Consider the following 18,244-nt stretch of genomic DNA (forward strand, 5'->3'; position numbering starts at 1 on the left):
ATAGAATGCCCACCCACCTATCACACCCTGACCTAACTAAACAGAGAAAACACAGCTCTCCTAGGTCAGAGTGTGACACCAGGCAATCATTTTTATCCCTACACTGTTTTGTGTACGTACAACATTACTCAGTTGCAGTACTGTGTAACTATGTTAGGAACTTTTTGGACCCAAAGTCAAGAGGAAAATAAAACAATTCAAATAAATACTCCTGACTTTGTTTCTTATTGTTCCCATGGAAACAACCAAAATACCTGGACTTGCAGCTTTGTGTGTATATCACTGCTGAGTGATGTAGGAATACGGGCTATAGTAAGAGTCATGGTACAGTATCTATTGGTAGAGGATAGGGGCTGGTTTGGGACTGAAGCACACTGTGACTGCCAGGTGTGAAGACATAGGCCTTCAGTAATTCATGCACACACACACACTCAGTAATGTACGTGTTTCCAAAGGGTGGGGACGTTTGCGTAAGGGTTTTCCTGCCAGTTTGGGGGGAATGACAGAAGTACACAGAGGCCTTTTCATGGTATGCCTGTTCTGTTCGTTGATCTTGTAACTGAAAAATGTCTGTCAAAGCAGCAGATTGTTTTAGGAGCTGGATGACAGCATGAGGTTGAGACGTTGGTTTGCTGGTAGTGGTTCATATATTCATGCTGGTTTCCAGAGGACAGCACTATTTTAGGATCCCCCCACCTAGCCTGCAAGCAGCTGTTGCCTGGAACCACAGCAGGGCCGCACTGACTGACAGACAGGAAAGATAGACTCATTTATTCAGTTCAATCCTTTCATTCATTCCTCCATCCATTCGTTTATTCACTGGGGGGAGAGTATGCGTCACCAGTCGTCACTCACACCGTTAAACTTTTGACTGCGTCACGACTCTCTAAGCTCCCTCTGTTGGCAGTCAGTACTTATGACAGGTAAAGAAACTGCTAGACTTTTTCAATAAACTCAAGTGGATTTATTGAATAATCTTCTGCACTGAGATACGAAGTGTGAGAATATTGATGCACACTGGATAAAATCCGTTTTCATATTTATTTTTTATTGCACAGTCAGCGGAAGGTGAGATGGAGCACAGGATGGTACAGTATTAGTGAGTTTTTGGTGACATACACAACAGATACAAGAACATAAAAACAGACAAAGTATTCACGTTCCCTCTGCCCCCCCCCCCCCCCGATACAGCATACCCCACGCTCTCTGGGGTAGAAACACACTTCATTTGGATGATAAAACACTATGATAGAACACATACATGGAGCGCAAACAGAAGGGATGAAAGCAGAAAACCAAGCAGACACATGTACCAGAATCCTAACTGAAGAACAGAGACACTAGGCTCCCAACTTTCAATGCTGTTTCTTCACCCAGTCAATTTTGTCCTCAGGGGAGAATCATTATGTGTAGCATTTCTGAATAAATGGTCATAGTTCAAGTGCCTCTGAATGCTTCTGAAAGTCGGTTCTTGTTGAGAGGCAGTTTGTGGTGACTCGCAGGTACAAGTCATCCCCCTGAACAGCGCCGTCACAGCTCAGATATCTGGATTGTAGAACTTTACTAAACAGAATATGTGAAGGCAACATAATGTAAGACAAGGTACTTTCTATGCAAGGCAGATTTCTGGAAACGGACAAATAAGTCACCCTTATAATAGCCACTTCAGTTCTAATGACCTTGAACAGTATCACAGGCCATGTATAGGTGTAACATATGCAATAAATTAAACGGCTACAGCTTCTTATATAACTTTTCCCACCTACAGGCCTGACATTCGTTACACTCTCTCTTCCCCCATGTATCATTGCATACATAACAATAACAAAACTGGTTAAGCGTAAGAAGCCCATTCCCTTTAAAAACCATTGCCTTGAAGAAGAAGACATCGCTGATGCGTTTGTATATGCTGGAGAGCCACTGAAGGAGGTGACCTATCACAGACACCGTCTGATACGGACCTCTCCTCATGTCCTCTCCTATAAGGAACTGATTGAGCTCTTTCCTGATTTGAGTTCTACTGTATGCACCGCATGGTAACAGTCAATAATAAGACAGATTTCACTTTATAGTGACTTCTGAATAAAGTGATTGACCGAAGATTGTGATAAACGAGTGACCCTTCGTCTCACATTCTGTGAGAAAGAAGGAAAAAAAACATTGCAAATATTGGAAACAATGTAATAATTCACGTTCATTTAAGTTAATGGGTTCTTTCATGGGAATAATGCAAACTTGTCACCAACAAACAACTGGGGTGGTAAGCCAAATATGTCTGTTATTTTTAGTGGATTTTTTCTATGGCGTAAAGAAACAGGGTAAAGGGGAGATGTTCAGAAGGCGCTGGATTGAGATGTGTCCATCTCTAGAGCAGGAGCGGTCAAGTTCTCCAGTTCTAGAGATGGACATTGGACACTGGACACTGTGTTAACCATTAAGGCACTGTGTGTCACGGTTTTAGGAAGAATCCGACGTGATCTGGGGTGGATTTCACTAAGCAAGATCAAAATCGAGTTAGCCGGCTCACTTCAATAAATATTCTGAAACTTAAATTTGTCCTTGTCGAATTTGAAATGGACTCAATCCTCTATGTAACCATGTTCATAACACCTGTTTATAATCTAGAAAATTGTTTTATCAGAGTTTATCAGAGTTAGCTTGCTGATTATGACTAAACCTTGTGAAATACCCCCATGCCCCTATTCAGATAAATTGACATACAAATGTACATACATACATACATATATATATACACACACATACATATACATATATATATATATATATGTGTGTGTGTGTGTGTGTGTGTGTGTGTGTGTGTGTGTGTGTATATCTATGGGTTCTAGCTAGTTGCTCTGGGATTAGGGATGCAGAATAACTGTACATTTTCTCAGAAATTCCCACATTTTCCAGAAATCCAGAAATTTGGGGAAAGTTCCTGGAATTTTGCAACCGTATCTGCGCTTTTAAGGACTGACCAGAGATCAGATTAGTGTTGATGTCTCCTCTCGCTCTGCTGTTTTTGCTTTTGGTTGTAGGTCTTCCGTTGGTCTTGATTGTTTTGGTTGTTGTATCGTTGGTTTTGATCGTTGAACTGGTTGTGATTATTGTGATTGTACTGATTCTGGTTATGATTGTGATTGTCGGTGTGTTTCCTAGAAGCGAAAGACCTCTGGTAGGTAGCGGCTGAAAAAAAAACAAAAAGAGAGATCGTTAATGTCGCTGGATCTAGGCCCTGATTAGTTGGATGGGGGGTAGTCAGTTCTGGTAGTCAGAGACAGAAGAAGTGGGCAGTACTCACGGCTCATGCAGGTGATCTTGGGGCTGTCCCATTGGCCGTTGTCACGGCAGCGGATGGTGGGGGGGTATCTCTGTATGAAGCCGTTTTTACAGTGGTAACGAATCAGAGTGTTGATCTCATAACGAGGCTTCATAGAACCAAACACACGAGCATCCTTCACTACTGGGGGCTGGCTGCAAGAGACTGGAGGGAGGAGAGAGGACAGGGGTTATGTATGTATGTATGTATGTATGTATGTATGTATGTATGTATGTATGTATGTATGTATGTGTGTGTGTGTGTGTGTGTGTGTGTGTGTGTGTGTGTGTGTGTGTGTGTGTGTGTGTGTGTGTGTGTGTGTGTGTGTGTGTGTGTGTGTGTGTGTGTGCGTGCGTGCATGCGTGTGTGTGTGTGCCTGCGTGCGTTACCTGTGCCCTTCTTGCAGGTGAAGGTGAGGTGGTAGTTGCAGGGTACGTCATTCCACTGTCCTCCCTCGTGCCAGATCATCACCACACAGTCCTCTCCAGACTGGAAGAAACTGTCTGGCTGGTTGGGACGCCAGTGCTCATATTGCTGCAAATACAATCACACACTGTCATCATCACCAAGGTTTAGGCCTTTTTACTTGCAGCCACATTCATTAGCACCTTTCCTGCATCCCAGTTACTCTGATAGCCCCCACAGCCCTCATACAGTATAGGATCCTCAGACTACACCTGACCTATAAGCTAGTCACCGCATAACACGGGAGGAATCTTAATGTAACTTCTTCGCAAATCTCATTAATCACTAGCTACTATAGGGACCAGATGACAATACCTTTTAACAAGTTTATTGGGACATTACACAGTTCCTTTTTGAACCCTGCTATTCATGTTTCACTATTATTATTTCATGACATTCACTGAGGAGGATGGATCTCTCCTTCCGCTGAGGAGGTGCCTCCACTGATGGAGACTCCTACTGCACTGGTTCCTTTTCTATTACTGTGCCACTAACTGAATTTTACTCTGCCCGGAGTACTCCTGAAGTGCCCCCTAATGTGCATTTTACCAGTAGGCTATGGTCTCATGAGTCTTCTTAAGTACCCGCTGTGGGTATGCCAAGTACACCCAGGGGTGCTAGTGATTGGGCCCTATAGATCCTCAAAAAGATCTACAGCTGCACCATTGAGAGCATCTTGACTGGCTGCATCACCGCTTGGTATGGCAGCTGCATGGCATCCGACCGCAAGGCGCAACAGAGGGTACGGCGTAGGGCCAAGTACATCACTGGGGCCAAGTTCCCTGCCATCCAGGACCTCTATACCAGGCGGTGTCAGAAGAAGGCCCCAAAAAATGGTCAAAGACCTTAGCCTTCCAAGTCAGAGACTGTTCTCTCTGCTACCGCATGGCAAGCAGTAACGATACACCAAGTCTGGAACCTACAGGACCCTGAACAGCTTCTACTCCCAAGCCATAAGACTGCTAAAAAGTGAGTTAAATGGTTAACCAAATAGTTACCGGGACTATCTGTATTAACCCTTTTTGAGCAAACTTTTTTTACTCAAAACATATGCTGTTGTTACTTACTACCTGTCACTTTATTCCAAGTTATATGTACAGTCCATTTGGAAAGTATTCAGACCCCTTGACTTTTTCCTTATTTTGTTACGTTACAGCCTTATTCTAAAATGTATTAAATCGTTTTTTCCACCTCATCAATCTACACACAATACCCCATAATGGCAAAGCAAAAACAGGTTTTTTGATTTTTTTGCAAATGTATTTAAAAAAAAAACGGAAATATCACATTTAAGTAAGACCCTTTACTCAGTACTTGTTCTGAAGCCACTACTGAGTTGTCTTTACTAAGTGCTTAGGTTCGTTGTCCTGTTGGAAGGTGAACCTGAGCACTTTGGAGCAGGTTTGGAGCACTTTGGAGCAGGTTTCCATCAAGGATCTCTCTGTACTTTGCTCTGTTCATGTTTTCTTCGATCCTGACTAGTCTCCCAGTCCCTGCTGCTGAAAAACATCCCGACAGCATGATGCTGCCGCCACCACCATGCTTCACCGCAGGGATGATACCAGGTTTCATCCAGACGTGACACTTGGCATTCAGGCCAAAGAGTTCAATCTTGGTTTCATCAGACCAGAGAATCTTGTTTCTCATGGTCTGAGAGTCCTTAAGGTGACTTTTCTCATGTGTTTTTTACTGAGGAGTGGCTTCCGTCTGGCCACTCTACCATAAAGGCCTGATTGGTGGAGTGCTGCAGAGATGGTTGTCCTTGTGGAAGGTTCTCTCATCTCCACAGAGGACCTCTGGAGGTCTGTCAGAGTGACCATCGGGTTCTTGGTCACCTCCCTGCTCCCCCGATTGCTCAGTTTGGTCCAGTGGCCAGCTCTAGGAAGAGTCTTGGTGGTTCTAAACTTCTTCCATTTAAGAATGATGGAGGCCATTGTATTCCTGAGGACCTTCAATGCTGCAGAAATGTTTTGGTAACCTTCCCCAAATCTGTGCCTTGAAACAATCCTGTCTCGGAGCTCTACGGAAAATTCCCTAGCGGCTTGGTTTTTGCTCTGACATGGCCGGTCAACTGTGGGACCTTATATAGACAGGTGTGTGCCTTTCTAGATCATGTCCAATCAATTGAATTTACCACAGGTGGACTCCAATCAAGTTGTAGAAACATCTGAAGGATGATTAATGGAAACAGGATGCACCTGAGCTCAATTTCGAGTCTCATAGAAAAGGGTCTGAATACTTATGTAAATAAGGTATTTTTGTTTTTTATTTTACTAAATTAGCAACATTTTCTAAAAACCTCTTTTCGCTCTGTCATTACGGGGTATTGTGTGTAGATTGATTAGCAAAAAATACAATTTAATCCATTTTAGAATAAGGCAGTAATGTAACAAAATGTGGAAAAAGCGAAGGAGTCTGAATACTTTCTGAATGCACTGTATCTACCTCAATTACCTCATACCCCTGCACATCGGCTCGGCAATGGTACCCCTTGTATATAGCCAAGTTATTGTTATTCATTGTGTATCTATTATTACTACATGTTCAAATGTTCTATTATTTCTCCATTATTCTCTTTCTCTCTGCATTGTTGGGAAGGGCCCGTAAGAAAGCATTTCACTGTTAGTCTACACCTGTTGTTTACCAAGCATGTGACAAATGAAATTGGATTGGATTTGAATCGTGCTAAGGTGGAGTAAAGGTGTCAGCATGCTTCAGTTCGGCTGGTCAAACGAGGGTTCTCGCAAACTCCCTGAAAATACAAAAAAGTGGCAATAGAACTGTTTGTCCATTTTGGGACGCCGTAGCCAGTATGCACTTCCTCAAAATAGTCAGAATTCATCTAAGATAATTTAAGAAATCTGTCATTCATTTTGATGTTTTTGCTGAATAGATCTTAGTCAGTGGCTGTAATATACAGAGAAGCCATAAGGGGGCGCTCCAGCTAAGTGAGCCAGCCGCATAATCTCTATCTGTAGCTGACCCAAACGTTTAGCCAATTTCCCCCACCACCACCAACAGGCAGATGGACATGGAGACAGTGAGAGTTCTCCCAATCTCTACCCGCCGATCACCTCTCTCTTCCCTGGGCTCTTTTTGTCACAGTGTCCCTGGTCCAAACGTCTTCAACAATGCAGTGATACATGTTAACTTGAACACACACCCAAATGCACCCTGGTACACCTAGAACTGAACAAGGGCATGTCTCGCAGTACTGAGAGATAACTCCACTAAAACAACATTGCTTCAACATTATCATCTGTGTCTCTCTCCTGTGGGCTGTGCGTGGACAGAAACACACACACACAAACACACAAACACACTGTCCTTCCTCCATATCTCAGTCCAGACGTCATACAGAGGTCATAAGAGATCAGACGTCATAAGTAACACCCATATCATATAATATCTTATCAGGGTGAATTTCTCCTGTCTTACCATGATGCTGCCGTCAGTCCAGCGGAAGTCTCTCTCAAACATCTTGTCGTTTAGACCGATCCACTGGTAGTCATGGCCCAGACCTGGGGGTTAGAAACAGCAGTTAGACCTGGTTCTCTTTAGCTCTACAACAGGAAACAACAAAGGCGTTTAAGACGTGTTAATAACGAGCTTCGTGTTCCCAAAGACTGCCTTCGTAGCCCAGAAACACTGCCATCCTCTCCCTCTTTCCCACTTTCCAGAACTCTGTACCTCCTTTCTCCCCTCCCTCTCTTCCCATCTTCCTCTGTCTAACCCAATAACGCTGGCATGTTTACAGAACAGATTACAGATTGCAGTGTGTGTGTGTGTGTGTGTGTGTGTGTGTGTGTGTGTGTGTGTGTGTGTCTTTTACAGTTTATTTTCTGAGTTTGTGTACAGACTCATAAAAACAGTTTCATATGGACAATAGAGTGCTACATGCGGCACACATTATCTCCATACCCCATACTCTCTACCCTCTTACCTCTCACCCTAACCTGGGCCTGTAACCTGTGAGTTATGAGAACCTACAGTGAGGGGAAAAAGTATTTGATCCCCTGCTGATTTTGTACGTTTGCCCACTGACAAAGAAATGATCAGTTTATAATTTTAATGGTAGGTTAATTTGAACAGTGAGAGACAGAATAACAAAAAAATCCAGAAAAATGCATGTCAAAAATATTATAAAATGATTTGCATTTTAATGAGGGAAATAAGTATTTGACCCCTCTGCAAAACATGACTTAGTACTTGGTGGCAAAACCCTTGTTGGCAATCACAGAGGTCAGACGTTTCTTGTAGTTGGCCACCAGGTTTGCACACATCTCAGGAGGGATTTTGTCCCACTCCTCTTTGCAGATCTTCTCGAAGTCATTAAGGTTTCGAGGCTGACATTTGGCAACTCGAACCTTGAGCTCCCTCCACAGATTTTCTATGGGATTAAGGCCTGGAGACTGGCTAGGCCCCTCCAGGACCTTAATGTGCTTCTTCTTGAGCCACTCCTTTGTTGCCTTGGCCGTGTGTTTTGGGTCATTGTCATGCTGGAATATCCATCCACGACCCATTTTCAATGCCCTGGCTGAGGGAAGGAGGTTCTCACCCAAGATTTGACGGTACATGGCCCCGTCCATTGTCCCTTTGATACGGTGAAGTTGTCCTGTCCCCTTAGCAGAAAAACACCCCCAAAGTATAATGTTTCCACCTCCATGTTTGATGGTGGGGATGGTGTTCTTGGGGTCATAGGCAGCATTCCTCCTCCTCCAAACACGGCGAATTGAGTTGATGCCAAAGAGCTCCATTTTGGTCTCATCTGACCACAACACTTTCACCCACTTGTCCTCTGAATCATTCAGATGTTCATTGGCAAGCTTCAGACGGGCATGTGTATGTGCTTTCTTGAGCAGGGGGACCTTGCGGGCGCTGCAGGATTTCAGTCCTTCACGACGTAGTGTGTTACCAATTGTTTTCTTGGTGACTATGGTCCCAGCTGCCTTGAGATCATTGACAAGATCCTCCCGTGTAGTTCTGGGCTGATTCCTCACCGTTCTCATGATCATTGCAACTCCACGAGGTGAGATCTTTCATGGAGCCCCAGGCCGAGGGAGATTGACAGTTTTTTGTGTTTCTTCCATTTGCGAATAATCGCACCAACTGTTGTCACCTTCTCACCAAGCTGCTTGGCGATGGTCTTGTAGCCCATTCCAGCCTTGTGTAGGTCTACAATCTTGTCCCTGACATCCTTGGAGAGCTCTTTGGTCTTGGCCATGGTGGAGAGTTTGGAATCTGATTGATTGATTGCTTCTGTGGACAGGTGTCTTTTATACAGGTAACAAGCTGAGATTAGGAGCACTCCCTTTAAGAGTGTGCTCCTAATGTCAGCTCGTTACCTGTATAAAAGACACCTGGGAGCCAGAAATCTTTCTGATTGAGAGGGGGTCAAATACTTATTTCCCTCATTAAAATGCAAATCAATTTATAACATTTTTGACATGCGTTTTTCTGTCTCTCACTGTTCAAATAAACCTACCATTAAAATTATAGACTGATCATTTCTTTGTCAGTGGGCAAACGTACAAAATCAGCAGGGGATTAAATGCTTTTCCCCCTCACTGTAAAGGAGGCGGACTTACCGTTGACATACAGCTGCTCCTCCTGTGACAGGACACTGACGAGGTGGGCTCCGTGGAGGCGACACTCCCTCTCGGCAGCGTCCCAGGTGCGACGGTGGGTGATGTGCTTATAACACTGGCTCTGGAACTTCTGCCAGCCATACTCACACACCTCCGTGTCTGCGGGGGGGGGGGGGGGGCGAGAGGAACCAATGACTAACAATATCTACAGAGATGACACAAATTTCACGAACTTGGAGGTGAAGAGAGAGAGAAAAACAGAGAGCGAAAGAGAGTAGTACAGAGTGAGAGAGTGAAAGGGAGAGAAACTAAAACAAAGGGTGGATTGTAAGAGCGAGAGAGAGAGAGAGAGAGAGCTCCAGCTGGCTGAATGAGCTCACAGACTCTTAGGCTCACAGTTGAAACTCATTAGCCTGTTTCGAAACACTCACAAGTACCTATTCTCTAGGCCAAACACGCAAGCTTACCTCGCTGTCATGGACGTACGCACATTGAACCCGCCTGTGTAAGGCCAGTCAATAGATGAGTACAGAAGGGAATGCTACTGCACAAAGGGACTGTAGTGCCATAGTGAACCGTCTTTGTTAATGTTGGACTTGGTTAGATTTGGTCATGGAATGCATGCCAGTGTGCCCACAATGCTACACTATATGGCCAAAAGTATGTGGACATCCCTTCAAATGAGTGGATTTGGCTATTTTAGTCACACCCGTTGCTGACAGGTGTATAAAATCGAGCACACATGCAATCTTCATAGACAAACACTGGCAGTAGAATGACCCATACTGAAGAGCTCAGTGACTTTCAACGTGGCACTGTCAATAGGATGCCACCTTTCCAACAAGTCAGTTCGTCAAATGTCTAAACTGCTAGAGCTGACCCTGGTCAACTGTAAGTGCTGTTATTGTGAAGTGGAAATGTCAAGGCCACACAAGCTCACAGAACGGGACCGACCGAGTGCTGAAGCGAGTAGCACGTAAAAGTTGTCTGTCCTCGGTTGCAACACTCACTACTGAGTTCCAAACTGCCTTTGGAAGCAATGTCAGCACAAGAACTGTTCGTTGGGAGCTTCATGAAATGGGTTTCCATGGCAGAGCAGCTGCACACAAGCCAAAGATCACCATGCACTATACCAAGCATCGGCTGGAGTGATGTAAAGCTCACAGCCATTGGATTCTGGAGCGTTCTCTGGAGTGATTTATCACGCTGGTATTCCGACGTCGATCTGGGTTTGGCGGATGCCAGGAGAATGGTACCTGCCCCAATGCATAGTGCCAACAATAAAGTTTGGTGGAGGAGGAATAATGGTCTGGGGCTGTTTTTCATGGTTCAGGCTAGGCCCCTTAGTTCCAGTGAAGGGAAATCTTAACGCTACATCATATAAAGACATTCTAGACAATTCTGGGCTTCCAACTTCGTGGCAACGGTTTGGGGAAGGCCCTTTCCTGTTTCCGCCTGACAATACCCCCGTGCACAAAGCTAGGTCCATACAGAAATGGTTAGTGGAGCTCGGTGTGGAAGAACTTGACTGGCCTGCACAGAGCCCTGACCTCAACCCAATCGAACACCTTTGGGATTAATTGGAACGGCGACTGCGAGCCAGGCCTAATCACCCAACATCAGTGCCCGACCTCACTAATGCTCTTGTGGCTCCATGGAAGCAAGTCCCTGCAGCAATGTTCCAACATCTAATGGAAAGCCTTCCCAGAAGAGTGGAGGCTGTTATAGCAGCAAAGGCGGGGACCAACTCCATATTAACGGCCATGATTTTGGAATGAGATGTTCGACGAGCAGGTGTCCACAAACTTTTGGCCATGTAGTGTATGTCAGAACAACATGATCCGGCGCACTGCTGGCTTGGATGAGGTGACCATTCACAACATGAATCCCTGGTGAGCTGTTCTTGTAGAACAAGAATTCTGAATAGTTGTTTGGAGTAGTTCCGTCATTCTAGAAGTTTCTTCTGTGTGTTCTACTCTGGAATGTTGAACGTTGAAGTTCAATAGGTTACGAATAATGTATAGATGAGACAATTGATACGGCGAATGCCAATCTGTTAAAAAACTATTTTCATTTCTCGAGTATGTTATGCTTGTTTCCCACAAGAATTGATGTTATATTCAGCGCTAGGGAATGACCAGACCCATTCATACCATACAGGCTGAATAAGCAGGTCTTTGTGATGTCATTGATTATAATAGGTTGGAATGACTAGAGAAACATACAACCCATATATTGTATTTAACCTTATAAATGGCTGAACCAAGACTGGTAGACAGAGAGAGACAGAGCGAGAGAGAGAGAGAGAGAGAGGGAGACAGAGACAGAAAGAGAGACAGAGAGAGAGAGAGAGACAGAGACAGAAAGAGAGACAGAGAGAGAGAGAGAGAGAGACAGAGAGAGACAGAGAGAGACAGAGAGCGAGAGAGAGAGAGAGAGAGAGAGAGAGACAGAGAGAGACGGAGAGAGAGAGAGACAGAGAGAGAGTCTGTCTGTCTGTCTGTCTGTCTGTCTGTCTGTCTGTCTGTCTGTCTGTCTGTCTGTCTGTCTGTCTGTCTGTCTGTCTGTCTGTCTGTCTGTCTGTCTGTCTGTCTGTCTGTCTGTCTGTCTGTCTGTCTGTGTGTGTGTGTGTGTGTGTCTGTCTGTGTGTGTGTCTGTCTGTCTGTGAATGTGTGTGTTAGGTGGGGGGTTATGAACTCTACCCAGGACCTCAGGCTGTCTATCAGCAGCAAACTTCAGATCAACTTTATTAACTTATCATACACTCTTCCCTCGCTAAGCCGACACACACACACACATTTTGTTTTGCATGACATTTGTGTATATGCACTGTGCAGACAGTAAGAGTGTGAATGTGCACAATGCATGTACAGTAAGTGTGTGTGCACGTGAGCCAATGTGTGTGTAGGTTAGCTGTTGAATAATAGTAGCAATACTGGCAGTGGACCTGGAACTAATCAAGTGTGGACTGTGGATCTAACGCCTAGTTTCAGGGGACATGCAGGGAGCAGAGACATGACTCACTGTGTGTGTGTGTGTGTGTGTGTGTGTGTGTGTGTGTGTGTGTGTGTGTGTGTGTGTGTGTGTGTGTGTGTGTTCCCATCAGACACAGCTGTAGTCACATTGGTTTCCCAGCCTGAACCAGAGAATGTATTCTGTCTACTGACTAAATATGACCAAGAACTGGCAGTTCCACTATTCAACAGAATTGCTTACCACATTTGGACAGAGTTGGCATGAAAGGCTGTCTCTTTTTTTGTAAAAGCCTTGATTAGGGTTTTAAAGCAGCTGTACAGGTGTGTGTGTGTGTGTGTGTGTGTGTGTGTGTGTGTGTGTGTGTGTGTGTGTGTGTGTGTGTGTGTGTGTGTGTGTGTGTGTGTGTGTGTGTGTGTTACCTTGTTCACAGAGCAGTCCTGTGTAGCTGGGTAGACACAAACAGGTGAAGGAGTTGACTCCGTCCATACAGGTGGCTCCATTATGACATGGGTTGGACTGGCACTCATCAACATCTACACAAATAACAGAGACAATATGATATCTGTGTGTGTGTGTGTGTGTGTGTGTCTGTGTCTGTGTCTGTGTCTGTGTGTGTGTGTGTGTGTGTGTGTGTGTGTGTGTGTGTGTGTGTGTGTGTGTGTGTGTGTGTGTGTGTGTGTGTGTGTGTGTGTGTACCTGTCTCGCAGTGCTGTCCAGTGTATCCAGGTGGACACACACAGATGCTGGCTCTGCCTCTCTGGTAGCAGGACGCTTTGTTCAAACACACATTCACTGTGCACTGCTGCAGTCCTGAGACACACACACATATCATCATCATCATCATCATAGCAAAGCTATCAACACCATGATCAACATCATCATCATCAACAACATCAGCATCATCATCATCAACAACATCAGCATCATCATCATCAACAACAACCATGAGAGCAGAGAAGACAGCGGCTGTGATGACATCACCAACCCATTGTTAAACCACTGAACAGACTCTGAGATTTACACCTACCTCTGACATCGACAGTCTGGTCCACGATGTAGTAGTCAGTTCCTGTTTCAGGCTGGTATGTGGACTGAGGTTCTTTAGGAGCATGGGGGCCGGCCTCCAGCAGAGGAGGACCAATCGCACGGTCATAATCCACAAACTCCTCCCCCTCTGGCAGGGGGGTCTGGGAGGTCAGGGTCCAGTCGGGGATGGGGCGGGAGGGAGGTGGAGTGGAGGGGTGTGCAGGGGGTGTGTGTGTTTGGTTCAGGTGCTGTGGGGTCTTCTGATCTGTGGTAGAGTGACTGGATTGGTCCTTAGTGTGGGTGGGGGGGAATCTAGGGGGAGAGGGTTGTTTGGTTTGGTCCTTAGTGTGGGTGGAGGGATCTCTATGGTATGTGGTTTGGTTCTTGGTGGGATCCCTATCGTGTGTTGGACGCTGGGTGGTTTGTGTAGGGAGGTACTTGGATTGCTCCTTAGTGTCTGTGGAGAGATTTTTGTCCTGTGTGGCAGGTTGGCGGGAGTGGTCTCTGTGCTGTGTAGAAGAGTCTGTGTGATGTCCAGTGTGGTCTTCTACAGTCACTCCTGCCTGGGTTGGCATGGTTCCTGGTCTTGTTCCTGGTTTGGGTGTAACAGTCAGGTTTGAAAGGCTGTCTCTTTTTTGTAAAAGTCTTGATTAGGGTTTAAAGCAGCTGCACAGGTGTGTGTGTGTGTGTGTGTGTGTGTGTGTGTGTGCGTGTGTGTGTGTACCTGTCTCACAGTGCTGTCCAGTGTATCCAGGTGGACACACACAGATGCTGGCTCTGCCTCTCTGGTAGCAGGACGCTTTGTTCAAACACACATTCACTGTGCACTGCTGCAGTCCTGAGACACACACACATATCATCATCATCATCATCATAGCAAAGCTATCAACACCATGATCAACATCATCATCATCAACAACATCAGCATCATCATCATCAACAACATCAGCATCATCATCATCAACAACAACCATGAGAGCAGAGAAGACAGCGGCTGTGATGACATCACCAACCCATTGTTAAACCACTGAACAGACTCTGAGATTTACACCTACCTCTGACATCGACAGTCTGGTCCACGATGTAGTAGTCAGTTCCTGTTTCAGGCTGGTATGTGGACTGAGGTTCTTTAGGAGCATGGGGGCCGGCCTCCAGCAGAGGAGGACCAATCGCACGGTCATAATCCACAAACTCCTCCCCCTCTGGCAGGGGGGTCTGGGAGGTCAGGGTCCAGTCGGGGATGGGGCGGGAGGGAGGTGGAGTGGAGGGGTGTGCAGGGGGTGTGTGTGTTTGGTTCAGGTGCTGTGGGGTCTTCTGATCTGTGGTAGAGTGACTGGATTGGTCCTTAGTGTGGGTGGGGGGGAATCTAGGGGGAGAGGGTTGTTTGGTTTGGTCCTTAGTGTGGGTGGAGGGATCTCTATGGTATGTGGTTTGGTTCTTGGTGGGATCCCTATCGTGTGTTGGACGCTGGGTGGTTTGTGTAGGGAGGTACTTGAATTGCTCCTTAGTGTCTGTGGAGAGATTTTTGTCCTGTGTGGCAGGTTGGCGGGAGTGGTCTCTGTGCTGTGTAGAAGAGTCTGTGTGATGTCCAGCGTGGTCTTCTACAGTCACTCCTGCCTGGGTTGGCATGGTTCCTGGTCTTGTTCCTGGTTTGGGTGTAACAGTCAGGTTTGAAAGGCTGTCTCTTTTTTGTAAAAGTCTTGATTAGGGTTTAAAGCAGCTGCACAGGTGTGTGTGTGTGTGTGTGTGTGTGTGTGTGTGTGTGTGTGTGTGTGTGTGTGTGTGTGTGTGTGTGTGTGTGTGTGTGTGTGTGTGTGTGTGTGTGTGTGTGTGTGTGTGTGTGTACCTGTCTCACAGTGCTGTCCAGTGTATCCAGGTGGACACACACAGATGCTGGCTCTGCCTCTCTGGTAGCAGGACGCTTTGTTCAAACACACATTCACTGTGCACTGCTGCAGTCCTGAGACACACACATATATCATCATCATCATCATCATCATCATCATAGCAAAGCTATCAACACCATGATCAACATCATCATCATCAACAACATCCGCATCATCATCATCAACAACATCAGCATCATCATCATCATCAACAACAACCATGAGAGCAGAGAAGACAGCGGCTGTGATGACATCACCAACCCATTGTTAAACCACTGAACAGACTCTGAGATTTACACCTACCTCTGACATCGACAGTCTGGTCCACGATGTAATAGTCAGTTCCTGTTTCAGGCTGGTATGTGGACTGAGGTTCTTTAGGAGCATGGGGGCCGGCCTCCAGCAGAGGAGGACCAATCGCACGGTCATAATCCACAAACTCCTCCCCCTCAGGCAGGGGGGTCTGGGAGGTCAGGGTCCAGTCGGGGATGGGGCGGGAGGGAGGTGGAGTGGAGGGGTGTGCAGGGGGTGTGTGTGTTTGGTTCAGGTGCTGTGGGGTCTTCTGATCTGTGGTAGAGTGACTGGTTTGGTCCTTAGTGTGGGTGGGGGGGAATCTAGGGTGAGAGGGTTGTTTGGTTTGGTCCTTAGTGTGGGTGGAGGGATCTCTATGGTATGTGGTTTGGTTCTTGGTGGGATCCCTATCGTGTGTTGGACGCTGGGTGGTTTGTGTAGGGAGGTACTTGGATTGATCCTTAGTGTCTGTGGAGAGATTTTTGTCCTGTGTGGCAGGTTGGCGGGAGTGGTCTCTGTGCTGTGTAGAAGAGTCTGTGTGATGTCCAGCGTGGTCTTCTACAGTCACTCCTGCCTGGGTTGGCATGGTTCCTGGTTTGGCTTCTGGTCTGGTTCCTGGTCTGGGTGTAACAGTCACCTGTCCCTCCACCCCAGGTCCCACCGGGGGAGCCTCGATGGCTCCAGGACTGCCGGGGCTAGTGTATCTGGGGTCTTCAGGCGGGTACACCTCCTGTGCCGAGCCTTCCTCTTCTGCCGATGAAGACCCCTCGAAGTCTCCTGCCTCTGTCTGTGATGTAGTGTGTGTGTTCTTGGTGTAAGTGTCAATAGTGTTTGTGTCCTTAGTGTGAGTAGAGTGTGCGTGTGATGAAGTGTGCCTGTCCTTGGTGTAAGTATCAATAGTGTTTGTGTCCTTAGTGTGAGCAGAGTGTGTGTGAGACGGGGCGTGTGAGACACTCTCCGCCCCTCCAATCTCCGTCTCGTCTGTGACCACGCCTGATTGGCTGTCTGAGGCGGGGGTGGGTCGGGTGTCTTCTGCTGAGCCCTCCTGGGTACGGCCGCCCGACCCCTCCGTGTCCTCATCAGGGGAGATGCCATCTGGGGAAGTATGGGGGGAACTAGGGGACGAGGCTGAGACTGGGGATGTGTGTTGGGAATTCGGGGTTGTTCCTTCGGAGCTCTCCGTCTTCCCTGTCCTGTCTCTGCCTGTGCCTCTGTCCGTGTCTTTAGCTGTGTGTCTGTTTGTATCTCTGTCTGTGTCTGTAGCAGTGGACTCGCTGGTCTCTCCAGTATGGATGGAGTCATAGTCAAAGGGAGTGGGGCTCTTCTCCTCCCCTTGCTCCATCTCTCCTCCCAGTTCACCATAGACTGGTGTGGCCATCTCAAACTGGTCTCCTCTAGCCTCCTGCTGAATGAATGGATGAATGAATGAATTAGTAAATTAATGAATTAATGAATATTTATTGTTGTGTCGTATCACTTTATGCAACACATCTCAATTATGATTTTCTACTTCCATTGTTCTTGAAAGAGAGGCAAAATATCTCTCACACATCCAGACAGGCACAGTAAATCTGACCTGGTGTTTCCCGTTGATGAAGCTGAGCGTTGGGGGAAAAGGGATGGGATGCATGCCGTCAGAGTCCTTACTGCCGTGAATGGCCTCGTTCTGGGTAACTGGGAAGGCTGGGATGAGAGGGGACTGGAAATCGCCATTACCCCCTAAAGGTTGTCCCAGAATCTGCAGGATGTGGTCCACTGGAAACACAGGAACAACCCAGGGAGAGTAGGGGGGTCAGAGAAAGAGTCAGGGTGTGCGTCTGTCTGTATGTGTGTCTGTGTGTGTGTGTGTGGACATGTTTAACTACTCTTGTGGGGACCAGAAGTACCCACAAGAATAGTAAACGGAAAAAAACTGGGGACATTATTTCCAGGGTGTTTGTGGTTAAGATTAGAATTTGTATTAGGGTTAGAATTACGTTTAAGGTTAGGGTTAGGAGTTAGGGTTAGTTTTAGGGTTAGGAGCTAGGGTTAAGTTTAGGGTTAGAGTTAAGGTTAGGTTTAAGGTTAGGGATTTTGAACGGGACTGAATTGTGTGTCCCCACAAGGTTAGCTGTACAAGACTGTGTGTGTGAACATTATGACCTGCAAATCCTACAGATTCAGGTCTACCAGAAACATACCACAGTGAAACCCTAATGCACATTGTTGATAAATGATAATTGTTTCAGCATTGCAATATGCCAATATGCTGTTATACTATCCACAAAGACTTAATAGTGTATGCTGTGTGTTGGCTCTGACTGGTTCAATGAGAGCCAGAAGTATTATTTGAACAATGCAGGTTTGTGTCTTCATTAGGTCTTTATGGTACACATGGAACCTATATCACGGGAACGGGTGCAAGGGGAAGCACATTTGGATGGGGTAGCACTAAACCTGAGGTTAGTTATGTCTCTGGGGACAAATAAAACCATGTGAGATGGTAGAAATAAAGACTTTTAATCTGCTGTTGAATGAGTGTGTGTGTGTGTGTGTGTGTGTGTGTGTGTGTGTGTGTGTGTGTGTGTGTGTGTGTGTGTGTGTGTGTGTGTGCGTGCATTCGTCATACTTAACCATGTTAATAAAACCCACTCCCAACCTAAAGAGGTGTCCGTCCCTTTGTGACCCTGAATCAGATACATCTACTATATGCA

At 46.2% G+C, this 18,244-nt stretch overlaps 1 protein-coding gene across 1 annotated transcript in view; it reads right to left on the reverse strand.

The window, feature by feature from the left end:
* Positions 1-1,027: 1,027 nt before the first annotated feature.
* LOC115202583 (versican core protein) overlaps positions 1,028-18,244 on the reverse strand; it is a 39,797-nt gene continuing 22,580 nt past the window's right edge. Inside the window, exons 8-20 of the mRNA XM_029766693.1 lie at positions 17,128-17,306; positions 15,564-16,956; positions 15,221-15,334; positions 14,430-15,020; positions 14,099-14,212; positions 13,376-13,966; positions 13,045-13,158; positions 12,768-12,881; positions 9,373-9,531; positions 7,223-7,305; positions 3,709-3,853; positions 3,302-3,484; positions 1,028-3,186 (exon numbers count right to left, since the gene is read on the reverse strand). Of these exons, the coding sequence (XP_029622553.1) occupies positions 2,990-3,186; positions 3,302-3,484; positions 3,709-3,853; positions 7,223-7,305; positions 9,373-9,531; positions 12,768-12,881; positions 13,045-13,158; positions 13,376-13,966; positions 14,099-14,212; positions 14,430-15,020; positions 15,221-15,334; positions 15,564-16,956; positions 17,128-17,306 (3,977 nt within the window). The 3' untranslated portion in view covers positions 1,028-2,989. The remainder of the gene's footprint in view (positions 3,187-3,301; positions 3,485-3,708; positions 3,854-7,222; positions 7,306-9,372; positions 9,532-12,767; positions 12,882-13,044; positions 13,159-13,375; positions 13,967-14,098; positions 14,213-14,429; positions 15,021-15,220; positions 15,335-15,563; positions 16,957-17,127; positions 17,307-18,244) is intronic.

This window comes from Salmo trutta, chromosome 12 (assembly GCF_901001165.1).
Source record: "Salmo trutta chromosome 12, fSalTru1.1, whole genome shotgun sequence".
NCBI classification, from domain to species: Eukaryota; Metazoa; Chordata; class Actinopteri; order Salmoniformes; family Salmonidae; genus Salmo; species Salmo trutta.